The following is a 15,956-nucleotide window of genomic DNA, read 5'->3' on the forward strand; positions in this document are numbered from 1 at the left end:
ATTTTTGTTATATTTTATATGGTATACAGTTAGTTATTTAAAAGGTATTAAAATTCTTTATATAATATAGGTGTAAAAACACCATAGACAACTCTTAAAGGGGGAAAAAACTGATAGTATTGTTAAAGGGCATCACTTCAATTGTATCTCATTGTGCTCATCCTTCACAAGTTACCACGTATTGCACTACCTCAAATAAGTAATGCTTCACTAATAAAGACTATTGTTACTTCTCGGTGGGCACCCCCCACCCAGATGGCACTGTTTCAAGGCTTGTTGGCCTTTCATCAGTGGGTGGCAGGCACCCTAGTATTGCAAATATGACAACCCAGTTGTGAAGATAATCCTACAATGAGAGATAACAAAAGGTGTATGTGATAATGTTTTAAGACTAAATGCAACTGGGCATAATATTTTTAAGAGTTATCTATATAACAGGTGTAAAAACACCATAGACAACTCTTAAAGGGAAAAACTATGATAGTAATGTAAATAGAGGTAGTGCAATACATGATAACATTGTGAAGGATGAGCACAATATGAGATACAGTTGAAATGATGCCCTTTGCACTATTGTAGTTTTCCCTTTAACAGTTGTCTATGGTGTTTTTACACCTCTGTTATATAGATAATTATAACTCTTAAAAATATTATGCCTGGTTGCATTTAGTTTTACTTAATTCTTTATGGACATTCCTGAATGTCAAGGACCAATTATAATTTTTTCTATAGATTATTATATTCGGTTTGCACGATGTGCATGCGGGAAGAATTAAAGGCCAGCCTGTATGTACGTTGTTATTTGAAACTTTATAATAAACTGGATGGTTAAGAGCTTTTCATATAAGCTGTCAATCTTTTTAGAAGGGAAGCATTTTATATAAAATTCTCTTTTCAGACCAGCAGAAATTACAGATGAAGAATACAATGAATTTTATAAATCTATTACAAAAGATACAACTGATCCCTTTGGAAAAACTCACTTCATTGCAGAAGGTGAGGTAACCTTTAAGTCCCTTCTCTTTATTCCAAGTGTACAACCATCAGAATCATTCAACAGATATGGAACCAAGGTGGACCACATTAAGGTAATGAATAATACCTTCCTAAAATACTTTACTCTTATTTGTTCTTTAATAGAGGTATTAATGAGATTACTGGCAGAATGCAGAGAAAAGTGGTTATTAGACTACAAGCAATACTTCAAAAATTGTTTACAGCTTTTTTTCTTAGGGGTACATACCGAGATGCCTCTTGTGACATGATTACATCAGTAGTTTGACAAAGGTGCATTTGTAATCCTTGTTCTTACTCATTATGAATAAGAACCTGGTAAAGGGGTGTAACATAATGTTCATTTATCGAAATATTTATTGTAGAATTTGAAGTGTAATAGTTTCCTCAATGAATTATCACCTGCAAGGATGTCGTTTAAAGACATGTTAAAGTGAACTAGCTTTTTTGTTAAAGAAAATTTGAATGTTCAGTGTTTGATATATTACATCAGTTTGAATGTGTGTGGATTTGGGCTTAATTTTCTGCTAGAGTTGGCTTTGTGGAGAGTTTAATAGAAATACTTTTTACAAATTCTTTTAAATATTAATTTGTTCTTATTTTGACTTCCCAAGAGGGTGAAATGTCAAACTGAATTTTAAAAAAATACTGTTATATATACATAAAACAATACCTCCTGCATCAGTTTATTGCTTGAATCTGTAATAATTGTGATCTGACTTTAGAATGTTTCTCATTCTAATATTAGAATGATGAACACATCTTAAAACATTTATAATCTCCTAATTGGAATAGTATAGTACCAGCTAGCACTACAATGTGTTACAGGCACTATAATGTAGTAACACAATGCTGAAGTAAGACAGCAACATGTAATACAGAAACTAATTATGTACTAAAAATTACAATATTTATATTTAAGCCAATACCCAATCAGTATGTAAATAATTAACGTATTATTATCCTTATGTAATAGATGCAGAATTGTATTTGGGATTCCATGCATTAAATGTGGTGGGCTCTAACCAATAAGAGCCAGATGTATTCCTATACTAAATGCCTCTTCATTGTATGTATGGTGCAGTCTAGTAAGGGGGTTCTCTTTCCAATGTTCCTTCCATGAAAGGTGTGTATTGTAATAGTGTCCAGTACGAGCATTAAGGGTGGGCAGTTATTCTGAGTATTGAAGTTGAGGCATTTAGGGGAATGCATCTCTGCATTGGTGACATTGGAAAGCTTCTCTTCCATGGCAACTTTATTTAGGTTAACATGAGAATATAGCCATGCCAGATGATAAACTGATGTTGAGTTTGTGATATGTTTCTGTCAAGGAGAGGAAGGCTCTATCTCCCAATAGACAATAGCCCGTAATGATTCCTATTGATGACTAGTCTCTCTGACTCAGTCAGTATGATAAGCTCCCCTTTTTGGGATTTACAAGCTGTAATTGCTTTTGGGATCATTGTGGCCTTGTCAGCAACTGAGTTTCAAATGGATAGTAGTAGTTCATAGCAATGAATGAATAACTGTGATAACATCTTTGGAACTGTAAGCTTGGTATTGCTATTAATATCTGGTGATTTCTTGATGTTTTAATAGCTGTTCGTGATCTGTATATTCATTTTGATCCCCTCCCTTATCATTAGAGGAATTGAACAAATACTCTTGAATGTGTGAGTATAGTCTACAGCTGTTGCAGTTCAGGTTTTACTTTCAATAACTTCACTGTACATTGACACAAAAGAAATGCCTATTTTAACTAGTCTACTGTTTTATGAAATACTTGGAAATTGAAAAAAATAATTCAGTGGTATTAATAGCATTTAATGTTATAAATTTGGATCAATACACTTTTATTGAAGAACTGGCAAATGTACTGCCATGGAGAGGAAGGCTATTTCTATTAATTTTATTCCAATTTTTATTTTTTTTTAGTGACTTCACTCCTGTGATAAGTGTTTCTTTTTGACTTTGAGACAGAATGTAATGTATTAGTAAGGCTGATGCAATGAAACATATCTTGAAAAACAATATTCATACTATATTCGTACAGAATAATTGTTCAGCTCTACTTCTAACTTAGAATTGCTGCCTATTTGTGTTTGACAACTTGCTATTCATAAGAGTTTCATGAGATCCAGTCTTCTGTTATTCCATAATTTTATTTGTCTCGTGGTTAATGTCTCTTGCACAAGAGAAAATAGCTTCCTCATTCATTTTACTAATCCCTTCAGTACCTTATACACCTCAGATCTCCCTTTTAGATGTCTAGTTATCAAACTTTGTAGTCCATCCATTCTGAGCACATTCTTCCTGTTTATCACTCTGCACTCATCAGTCTGTTTACCTTTCTTTGAAACCTCTCCAGAAGTTTTTTAGGTGCAGGTTCCAGATCTGAATACTACATTCCAATTGTGGTCTAACCATCACCTTATAAAGAAGGATAATGGCATCCTTACTAGCAAAGGTCCTATAATTCAGACAGTATGTAATGTGTTTTCCTATTCATCTGCTTATATTGCATGAAAAATCTCGTGTCATAATCATAACAAGTCTTTCATCTTGAACCTTTTTACCTCCTCTTCTAATAGCTTATACACAACTCCAGGATTCATGTTCCCCAAATGCATACCTTATATTTAAAAGCAACTTTAGTTGCCCCCCCCCCCCCCCTTTTTGACCATATAGCAACCAACCCAAGTCTTTTTGAAGCAACATGGCCTACCTCAGATTGTTATCCAACCTTCATATCATTTGACTTTGACACTTACCTCAGATACCTTCATCTGTATGGTGAAGAGTAATGTTAGACAAAATATTAAGAATATATATTCAAAACTTTGAGAAATTTTTAAGAACATTAATTTTATTGCTACTAAACTAAAAATTTAAAGAAGGCAGTTAAATTTCAAGTTGGTCTAAGTATCATACTGATAAGAAATTTACATTAATATTACCGTATTTCCCCATGATGCACCTTTTTTCGAAAAATTTGGGGTCTAAAAACTGGGTGCGTCTTATACAGTGGTTGTAGTTTTTTTTTTTTTTTTTTACTTGCATTTCGCACTTGTTGTCTTTGCGCTCATTGTTTCACACTTGTTATCAGTATATTAGGTTACGTTTTGCCATGTTCTGCCCAGATTTTCGTACAATGCTGAATTCAAGTTAAAAGTGATCCAGTTTGCAAAAGTGAATGGAAATCGTGCTGCTGAACGGTCCTCCAACTGAGAAAATAATCAGACTGGCTACAGGAAGAAGAAACCCTGCTAAAAATGCCATGGCAGAAGGCCATTAGAGGCAAGTCAGCAAAATGGCTTGATTTAGAGAGGGAATTGAAGATATGGCTTGAGGAGCAAAGGGCAATTGGAATTCCTGTGTCCACAAAGATGGTTCAGCATGAGGCAGCAAGAATTGCTGATGAAAAAGAAGTTACTGATTTCAAAGGAGGACACAATTGGTGCTTCAGCTTCATGAAACGGAATGGACTAAGCATGCGTACATGCACCACTTGCCTGGAAGCTATGAGCAGAAGGTCCTTGAATTTCATCGTTTTGTCATTCAATATTGGAAGACATCAGTTTGAGTTGGTCCAGATTGCAAATATGGATGGAGTCCCTCTTCAATTTGATGTCCCAAGTAACAGAACTGTTGATAAGAAGGGGGTGAAAACTGAAGACAAGTGGACATGAAAAGAGCCATTATACAGTTGTTCTAGCTTGTTGTACCGACGGAACCAAGCTGCCTTCTATGCTGATTTTCGAACGCAAAACAATGCCAAAAGAAGACATTCCTCAAGGGGTGATTGTCCACGTTCAGGATGGGATGAAGATCTGGTTTGAGAAAGTTTGGAGCAGGAGACCAGGTGGGCTCTTATGCAAACCTGCCCTATTGGTGCTTGATCAGTTCAGGGCACACATTACAAAGAAGATTGCTGCAGAGCAAAAAACAAAGCTTGCTGTCATACCCTGACATCCCAGCTCCAACCACTTGATGTCAGCATTAACCAAACCCTTCAAAGCTGACATGAGAGATGAATGGAACCAATGGATGAAGTCTTCTGGGGACAATTTGACACCAGCAGGAAGAGTGCAGAAACCAACTATAGGGGAAGTTTGTACCTGATCCTGGTGAAAAGATCCTGGGATAATATCAAGATTGAGATTGTTGTCAAGTCATTTAAGAAGTGTGGCATTTCAAATGCCATAGATGGAACTGAGGATGAGGTAATATATGAAGACAGTTATTCGTCATCAGACACAGATGAGGACAAGCTAATGGATGGGAGTTTTGACAGTGAGTTATGAATTTTATGATGAATAAAACTTGAGTTAAATAACTTTATGTAATACATTTTTTTAAATTTCGGGCACCCAAAATTAAGGTGCGTCTTATACATGGGGAAATACCGTATTTTTAAATATATATTGACATTTTTATATTTATGGGGGAAAAAACTGACTGTAATAAATGTGGATGGAAGAAGTGAGTATTACTATATCACTGTTTATCATGTGAAGACCCTGTATCTTTAAGTGGTGTCAAATTTAGATTTGAAACAAAATAGTATTTTGCATCAGAGCAGAGCTATTAGTATTAGTTCATCCAGATTTCTGTATGGATATAACAGTATTCTTTTGACTCCTTTTGTTTTCTAGTGTCTATGTCACACCACTACCCACTTTTTTTAAGTTGGTTTACTGCCTTAGATTCTGTTCTACTTAAGCAAAAGCAAAACACCTAGTGCCCTTTTCTGTATCCATTGTACTTACTGTGTTCAAAATCTGCATCTCTTGTGTGAGATTGGCAATGTTTCTAGTATCTCCTATGTCAGCATTTGTCTTGACAGTACTTTATATTTTAGCATTACTGTACAATCAAGTATGCATGCTTTGTTTTTGCTTCTTTAATTCTAACACAGCCTATATATTTTCTTGTCCCACGAGGATCCACAGCTGGCCTTGTAATTCAATTTTCCAGACTATTGCATCTTCCATTAGAAGCAGAACAAGAATAAATTTCACCACTGCTTGTGGCTGCTATTAAACTGTGTCTATTTTCCCTACCCCAAAGTAGCAGTTTTCTAACCCACCTAACACTACCTCTGTAGCATTAGCAAATATTATTGCACTCCTATTTAAGGGTATCCCACCTCTGTAAAAACTCCTGTAACAAGTGCAGACCACACTGAGAAAAAATACTACCCCTTGAGCTTAGCACTATCTCTGGCTGAATTGATTAAAAGGCTCTCATATTCCTTCATGTCATATGAGGAAAATGACACTTTTGAACTTAAACCTGACTTGTGCCTTTTTATTCAATGTTGCCCTATATGTTAAGTAAATCCTTAGTTATTCTATTTCTTATCAGTACTACCAACACGTAGTGACCTCTTGTGCCCTTAAAAGATCTGTTCTGTAACAAACTTGGGCCTCTGGTAAACATACTCTGGTCCTCTTCTACCTATTCTTTTTGTACAAATTTTTCCTGACAGTCACTGAAATTACTACTTGTGGGATCAGTGTTATCTGCTGAAATGCAGGCTTGTGCATTGAGCTATGGAACTGGATGTGTGATGAGTTCCTTTGATGGCATCAACCCTGTTCAGGCTCCCACATTTGTTTACTTAGATCATATTCATTTTATGAGCATAGTTATTTTTCTCTCCCTTCAAAAAATTTTGCTGTCTATAGCACATACAGATCTATGGTACTTTTCAAATCAAGCGAAGAATTAAATTTTTTTTTACTGTGGAAGAGAATTTAGGCAATTTGGAAATTGATGTTTCTCAAAATAGTGTTTTATTATCACTTAAAGTTCAAATTTTCCTTTTTTTTATTATCCCGCAAGGTAAAGTGATTTTTTCATTTTTTTTTATTGCTAAAAAGCAAATTTTCAATCATTTTAAATATTTAAATCATTTAGAAACTAAGATTTGAGTAAGATTATCACTAATTAATATTAAGGAATCAAAAAAAATTATTTGTTAATTTGTTTTGCATATTAATCTTGAAGCTCCCTTTAACTTTTTTAGTTATATGTACGTCGTGTGTTCATTACTGATGACTTCCAGGATATGATGCCAAACTACCTTAGCTTTGTTAGAGGAGTGGTAAGTACTCTGTTATAAAAGGTGTAGATTGTAACTTAGACTTTAAATAATTTTTCCTTTACGAAGATGTTTTATTTTTGCTGGCTTATATACCTCCCCAATATTTATTGAATTATCAAAGCTTTCAAGGAAATCTTTCTGCTCTTCTTCAGTATGTTGGGGATATAGTGTGTGGCATGTTTGATTCTTTTATTGATCCTTTTGTGGTGTGATAATGAGAAATTTTTGTTCCTTTTAATAGTTGATTAAAATTTCACTTTTCCTTACAACCAGCATGGATAGTGCTTTTTGATTTGAAATAGAAAATGTAATGTGCAATAACCCCCCCCCCACCACACCAAATAAAAACCTAAAAAACAAGTGCAAAGAGCCCTCATCCATACCACATCTCAGTGTAATGGTTTACTAAGATAAATACAGTATAAGTACACATGGCTGTTAAAATGTTCCTGATAACTACTTGTTCCTTAACTATGCATCTGTTTTTTTTTTTTTTTTTTGAATGAATTTTTCAGCCATTCCACCTAGATTTTATTTAAATCTGGCATCAGCATGCCTTAAATGTCATTAACCATGCTACTGATCTTTGTATGATCAACAGACTTCCATATTAAACTTGAAACACTTACATCAATATCATTAATAATAATGTGCATAGTGTATTTACTATAACCAATTCTGCATGATATTGAAATTCTTCAGTATATCAAAATGACAATGCTTCTGATTTTTGTTAATCCTGCACTTGTTCACCTAACAAGCATTTTTAATGAAACTCAACTATGCTCAGAATAATGAGAGTTTGATGTGAAATAACATACTAATTTCTTTCTGTTGATGTGGCCATTTGTATGTGGTGGCCCCATCAAGGGAAAGTGGAATCTACCAGTGATTACCTGATCCTCCATATTGGCATCATTAGGATCCATTGCCTGCAGCCTAAGTTTCAGGCTTAACATCATAGGATCCAGAATGTTTACAATTTGCTACACTCCGTGGAAATTCAAAAGGGGATCCTGGTAGTTGAGGGGCCCATGCTTTGACAAGAGCTGAGAGGTCTTGCCCAGGATCAGTCAGCTAGTGAGTTTGCCTTCTAGGGGTCAGTCATGTCATTGCCATGTCCCTATCCTTGTGGTCACAGGGACAAGATCCAAGCTGGTGGAGATGAGGGTATGGTACTCAGTTCTGGTGCTCCACTCTTGAGCATATTTTTGCATACTGGGTAGTGGACATCCTTTTGGGCTCTGCAGTAAGTGGAGATTCTTGGCACAAACAAACTTCTGAATCCTTGATAATGTAAACTCTGCAACCCCCAACATGTTCCTTGTCAGGGAACAATGACATTGATAATGATACTACAAAATTGCCTAGAACAGAAATGAGGACCTACATCACGCTTCATGATTATCCATTCTGATAGTGAAAAGCCTATAGGAAAGATCCTCTTTTTTAATCCAAAAGTAGGATGACCAGATGATTTTGGTGATAACTGAGATGAAACAAGTTTAGAAAGGGAAAAACTTTCTTTCTTTAAAAAAAAAGAAAAGTGGGTATTTTGTTTTTTAATGTTCTAAAATTCAAATTAATGTTTATAGACGAATATATAAACAATAATTCATTGAAAACACAATTTATGTATTACAATGAAACACTACTAGAAAATAGTGCTTTTTAATCATATTTAAATTACTTCTGCCTGCCTTAATTAACTTTTCATAATTTTTAATCATGTCATAGAAACTTTTACATTGCAAATTTAAGGTTGAATTTGAACATTATGGAATCGAGGCTTTATATTCAAGCAACTTTGTTCATCGGACCTTTGAATTTCAATTGAGAAAATATTTCTACACATTTCCATTGTGTGCTGGAATGGCAAACAAAGCTGTAAAATTTCTCAAATTTTGTGGTATGTTTTTGAAAAAAAAAAAACACTAGTATTGGCAATCACTGTTAAGCCAGTCATCATTCCTTTCTTTTAATTCTCTCATAAAATTAAGCAATGAAAACATTAAATGACAATTCTAAATTCCAGGACAAATCCTTGGAAACTGGGATGCCTGGTTAACCTATTCCAAAAAGGACAGGATGCTGAAGGGGTGGCATGCTTTGTTAAATGGTTACATTTTAGTTTCTTATTTGGAATTAACAGAGAAACATTTCAAACAATCTTTTGAGCCCCATATATTGGAAATTTCAATTGCAGTAGCCTCCATCCCTCTAAGACACTGAACTCATGCCGTGGTGTGATCTCAGAATGGGATCTTGATGCATCTGAACAATTATGTTGAGAGTTGATTGCAAGGAGTATCATCTGCAAAACAAATATTCAAATGTGAATAATTCCATTACAGATGGGAATTAGGTCACATTGGCAAACTCCTTATCTGCACTGCCTAGTATATGTAAATATGCATAACTATGTAAATCCTATTGTGCTTTTAGTGCAAAAAAACCTGTATGCATAAACTGCCAAGGAGCATGTCAGTGGTAGAAGAAAGGAAAAGGAAGGCAGTTCTGAACATTTTTATCAGAAACAAGGAAAGCAATAAGCTGGGAATTAAAAATCATCCAGTCAGTCCTACTCATGGCATCCCCTTGCTATGACATAATTGTGATTACAAAGTTCATATTTGTTACTAGAAGCAGTTTTGGTCTCTTGCTGTTAAGTAGTGTAGCCTCGATATTTCCTTCTGGGCTTTTCATAACTACTGGAGACATTTATTAAAATGTGTTAAATGATGTATATTTTAAAAACATGACATGGGATATTTATATTCCATAACTTATGCAGTTATTGAAATAACTTGCATTTTATGTAATTTACAAATCGATTGTAGAGATGAATGTAACTTTCAATTTTGGCATTATTTGGATAATTTTATTAAGAGCTTTGTAGACAACTCTCCAACACCAAATGGACTGTAGCACAGGTTTTAATTTCCTTGTTAAATTCTGGTTTCTGAAAACATTCCTTTAACTATGCAAGCAACTTTCAAAGGTTTGATATTTTCTAAAATAAGCATATTTGTATTCATTTCCAGTTAGTTTAATTTGGCAGCCATTAGAGAAAAGCACTGTTCAAACTTTTCTTTCATAGGTTGACTCTGACGATCTTCCTTTGAATGTTTCTCGGGAAACTCTTCAACAACATAAGCTTCTGAAAGTGATAAAGAAGAAACTAGTTAGAAAAACTCTAGATATGATTAAAAAAATTTCCAAAGAAGATTATGAAAAATTTTGGAAGGAGTATAGTACAAAGTAAGTCTTCTCAAATTACCCAATATTAAAGTCCCTTTTAATTTACTTGGAATTATAGCACAACTGTTTTACTGGTTAATCAATTTGTGAAAGGTATGCATGCAATTCTGTGTATATTTGGAAAGAATATACTGCAAAGAAGTTTGATTTGCAGCATTTGTGTATCCATGAATCTTATTCATTAATTCAAAATGATTAAAACCTACTTTAAATTAAAAAGACAAGATGTAGTATTTGCTAACTGGCATGTGAGACAACTGTGTGCAAACCCTAGCACAGTTAGTTTGATATACTTAGACTGCCATGCAACATTCAGTCACCTAATTTTTTTTCTCTTTCACTTAATTGCACACATTTTAGCTTTATATTGCATGTTATAATACCTGATCCCAAATTGAATTATTGAAGGAACACTCCATCTCATAAAAACTGTAGGTGTATAAAGTAGCCAGTTGGTGTATATTTCAATAATTTAGTTATGCAGTAGTGTTTAAAATAATACTACTAATAATGCAGTTTTACTTGAGTATCAAACTTTGGATGTAGGTGTGCTTTCATTAAAGAAAAAAACTATGAAAGCTGAAATGGGTCATGGAATGAAGTGTCCATGGTTTGTATTCTTAGATGACTCTAAAGTTAGAAATAAATACCAAAGAAATAGTATGGGGAAAATGCTAAGGGTGGGTGAAACAAACTATGTAGAGGGATTATTCATGCTTCAGAAAAATCTCATAGACAAAATTTTTTTTCAACATTATAGGACATTCACTTTATTGTGAATCTGCATAATTTCAATGAGGTTATTTTATTTAGAATTTGAAAATCATAACTAATATAGATGGATGTTTAAAGGGTATTTTGTAACATTGGACTTAACTGTGAAATATTAATTTTTTCCCCCCCCCATAAATAAGGGAGTCTTCAGTGAGAGGCAAGGGTGATCTGTTATGAAACTCTTGCATTTTCAGTTAGAATCTTAATTTGAATTTTTTTTTAAAGCTAGTGAGGGAAGGGACTAAGCTAAATTCCATAATATTTAGCTATATAAGATTTTCTAAATTCCACTTAGCCAGAATAAGCTATTCATTTTATAGCTTATTCTGGCTAAGCTTATTCATTTTATAGCTTATTCTGGCTAAGCTTATTCATTTAATAGCTTATTCTGTCAAACAGCCACACCTTGGTACAAGGTGTGGCTGTTTATTAACGAGACTATTGCAATAAAAGGTAATTAAATATTCATACCTTACAAGTTATTTTCCCTCTCCCCCAAAAAAAGGAGTCCTGGACCTGCACATAGTATTTCCATACATTTCTTCCAAGCACAGAAATATTTCTGGAAATAATCTTCTGCAAGCCCTTTTTAACACTAGTTTTTCTATATCTTTTTCAATTGACTGAAAATGGGTTCCCTTAATTACACTTTTCAGTTTAGGGAAGAGGAGCTAGGGTCTGCAAGGGGTGTGCACGTGCACAGGGATTTTGTTGTTTGGCCAGAAACTGGTGAACAGAGGGCATTGTATGCTGGAGTATTGTCAGAGCATCCATCCTTCCACAGTGCAGGTCTTATTATTTAATTTTTGTATGCAGCCTTGTCAGAACTTCAGTGTAGTTTGTTTGATTAACAATGTAATTATAACTGACAATCACGTTTAATAATGCTTTAATATAAAAAAAATGCTCTTCATTTTTGATTTTGACGTTCTTGCTTTTTTGGTCTGCAGGATTGCTCTGACTTCCATTGCATTGACTGTCTTAGTTTCTGGGTCATACTGGAACAGCCATCTTTCACTGCAAGTAATTATGGTACTTTTTTTTTTCCAAAACATCTTCACAAACTTAGTCTTATTCTTTGACCTTCATTCAATTTTTGGCACCATCTTGGCACACTTTTCTCATGCCTAAATTTTCAATTAATTCGTCTGTTTCTTTGTCCATACTTTCTGATGTAATAAAAGGTAATTAAATATTCATGCAATATAACCATTGTAATGCTTAAACAACTTACTTTTAATCAAAGGCTTTATCTGGTCCACATTATCATTTCTCATAGATAGGACAGTCTGGTTGTTCATAGTCTTCCACATTCTCTTCTAAAAATGTTTTATGCCATTCATACATGTCAGCTCTTGACATAGTATATTCCCCATAAACTTGGCATAACAATTGAACTTTCAGTTGGTGTTTTTAGTTTTGTTAAAAATTGAGTTTATTGTTCAACTCTTTGTCTGCCATTTTCTTTTCCCTGTAAACTGCAAAAACAAGGTAATGAAACCTGTCTTATAAAGTGAATGAGCATGTGACTTGGCAGATAACAAGGAAAAGGTTGGTGGTTAACTGCTGTGTGCGCGTGTGCGTGCAGTCTTGTTATTTAATAGCCACACCCCATAAATACTACACGTGCAGTCTGTTTTGCATGTATCTTATTAATTTAGAATAGTGTTTAATTTTTTTATGTAGAGTGGTACAATAAAACTGCTTTACAAAATATTTATTGCATTTTTTAAGCACTTTTCCCATTCTGCACAGTTTAACTTGATCACAGCTCATAGGAATTTCCCACATATAACAGAATAACTGAGAGCTATATAAAGCTTATAAGCATTCACTATCCTTTACTGAGCTATATAAAGTTATTTATTTTCTGCCTAACCCATTGGTTAGTGGTGATACTGAAGTAACTGTGGCAACAAATGTCATTCAGTATGTAGTGTGATTTATACAAGTGCAAAGGCTTTCATTATGACAGCAGTAAATACACTTATTGCAGTGCATAAATGGGTTTTTCACAAAGTTTATTTTTTTTAAATATTACATCCAAATCACCTTTGCAATACAAAGAAATTCAGTAACAAATATACAACCAACCTTATACCAAATAAGACAATTTAACATTAGTAAATGCTCTTTGTAGAAATGCATTGCTCTTGCTAAAAATTCATGATGTCTGCACAAACAAGTTGGACACAACAATCTAACATTTTTTTTTTTTTAAATAAATGCTTTCATTGCTAACTAAATTTTTTAATATTTTTTTAATTGGATTATTGCAAGCTGGGTTAAGTTTTGATAAACTTACATAAATCCTCATGAATGACTGATTACTTTTTTCTGTTGGTAAAAAGTTCTGAATTTCATACTGAAGCAAATGAGTACTATGACTGCTGGATGAGAATGTTTATATGCAATAGATTTGAGAAACAGTAGTTGAAGTGTGCCAAAGGGAGATTTCCCATATAATAGAAAAGTAAAGTTAGTCTATGCTGTGCATCCCTTTTGATCATTGGTAAAAATACAAATGATCAAAAGGGAGCTAGTAAAAAATCTAATGGCACTAGAGCTTGTTTCTGTTATCCCTGTGGCATATTTATCTGTAGAAGTGTTTAGTGGTACAACTCTTTGCCTAGATCAAACATAGATCTCTTAAAAAAAAAAAACTGCTAGTTAAGCTGCCATGGAGAGCTGCAAAGTGTGAGCAAACTTGTCTCAATGACTCTTGCACTTTGAAGAGATACTTGCTGCTAGGTGATATAATTAAGCTTCCAGTAGATATGTTTGGGCTCTGCAAATTTACAGAAAATAAAGCAGAGTAGCTGAGTGGTCAAATGTGACTGCAGTAGCGCATGCATTTGAGCTGGCTTTGGTTGAAGTTTACGTTTACTGTAAATGTAACTGACAGTTGTATTCATTTTCAAAATGGTTGGTTATAAACTACTGAGCTAGTAGTAGTGCTGGAATATAAACAGAACACTTAAATTTCAGTAATTGGGGGGGAGAAGACAGGAGGCAATAGATAAGTCCTAGGCTTGTATACTGTATGTACAGTAGTGAAGAGTGCCTTTTGATAGTTTTGTACGTGGTTATAAAACAATTATTCTTCATCACTGAATATTTTTTGGAATAAAAATAGTAGCAATCATCTGTACATCTGTGACTTATATAATATTAGCCTGCTGTTCCTGACAAACGAATTTCTTGCTAATTCTTTAATCCCTGATATAGATTATGAATGTGACATCTTAATTCATTGCCACTTACTTAATTGACTATCTCTTTAATTTATAGCTTGAAACTTGGAATAATTGAAGATCCTGCTAATCGTACCAGGCTGGCAAAATTAGTGAGATTCTATTCATCTAATTCTCTTTCAAATTACACTTCTTTGTCGGAATATGTTGAACGAATGAAAGAGAAACAAGAGTATATTTATTACATGGCTGGAGCAACATTGGATGAAGTAAGCAACTCTTAAGGTGGCATGTATAATTTAACAATTTTTAATACAGTTAAGTCTTATGATGTTCAGTTACTGTCTGACTTCTTTCAAGGTAATATTCTGCTCTCAGCAGAATAAGAATCAGCTTATTGTTATGAGTTGTTTAAAGATTAATATGCTTTCAGTTTTCTCCAAGTTGTTTTAATATTCATGTATATATTAGTTAGAAAATAAAAGCAGAATTTTATATGCATATTGAAGTAGTCTCACCTGGAAAGAGACATGCTGAGGGACACAGGTTGGTCAATCAGTTGCTGAAAATTATGATTCCTTTTTCCTTCATTTAGCATTAGCATTAGTAGAGGCATATGATGCAAGAAAGCAAGCTTATTCAGCATCAGCCAAAAAAAAAAAAAAAAAACCCACTCCCATTTCACCCCTCTGTTTGCTCGAAATACCTGTCCAGTTGAGCTTTAAATTTGTTCAGGCTATCAACTTCAACAACAAGTGATGGAAGTCGGTTCCACCAACCAACCACCCGCTGGCCAAAGGCAAATTTCTGCACATCTATCCGACATCCGTCCTTCCTCAATTTGAATTTATGCCCTCTGAGGTGATTATTCTGAGCAAGATGAAGAATCCCATTGGCATTGAGCATGCTCAAACCATTCAAAGTCTTATACACCTCTATCAGATCACCTCGCCGGTGCCTAGTCTCCAGACTCTGTAATTTGCAAAACTTAAGCCTTTCTTCGTAAGAGCAACCCTTTGTTCCATTCACTAATCTTGTTGCCCTTCTCTGTACCCGTTCCAGCAGTTCTACATCCTTCTTGAAATGAGGCCTCCAGACCTGTATACAGTACTCAAGATGTGGCCTAACCATTGCCTTATACAAGGGAATAATCACCTCCCTGCTAGAAAAATTCCTGTATATCATTGACAAGACACCATGAGCTACTCTTGCAGCTCGTCTGCACTGCTCAGAGAACTTCATATCTGCCTGCACAATTACCCCCAGGTCTTTTTCATTCTCCACCACTGTCAGTGTAGTACCGCAGAGTTGATACGTTGCTCTGGGGTTACTGTTTCCCATATGTAGTACTTTACATTTTTCAATGTTAAACTTCATTTGCCACCTCTCAGCCCATCTGTTCAACCTTTCCAGATCCTGTTGCAGCAGCATAGCGTCAGTAGTGTCCTTAACGACCCTGCCAACCTTTGTATCATCTGTAAACTTGGACATTAAACTTTATATCCCATCATCAATATCATTCATAAACACCGAAAACAACAACGGACCCAACACTGAACCTTGAGGAACTCCACTAATAACATTAGTCCACGTTGAGCAGTGTC

General features: G+C 34.5%; 1 protein-coding gene across 1 annotated transcript in view; it reads left to right on the forward strand.

Annotated features, from left to right (window-relative positions):
* Positions 1–15,956, forward strand: part of Gp93 (heat shock protein 90 Gp93) — a 90,085-nt gene that overhangs the window by 53,702 nt on the left and 20,427 nt on the right. The window contains exons 8-11 of the mRNA XM_090369725.1: positions 899–1,088; positions 7,046–7,123; positions 10,224–10,384; positions 14,450–14,621. Coding sequence (XP_090225851.1) covers positions 899–1,088; positions 7,046–7,123; positions 10,224–10,384; positions 14,450–14,621 — 601 coding nt within the window. The remainder of the gene's footprint in view (positions 1–898; positions 1,089–7,045; positions 7,124–10,223; positions 10,385–14,449; positions 14,622–15,956) is intronic.

Source organism: Mastigoproctus giganteus, chromosome 3 (genome assembly GCF_048544385.1).
Source record: "Mastigoproctus giganteus isolate SK-2022 chromosome 3, ASM4854438v1, whole genome shotgun sequence".
NCBI classification, from domain to species: domain Eukaryota; kingdom Metazoa; phylum Arthropoda; class Arachnida; order Uropygi; family Thelyphonidae; genus Mastigoproctus; species Mastigoproctus giganteus.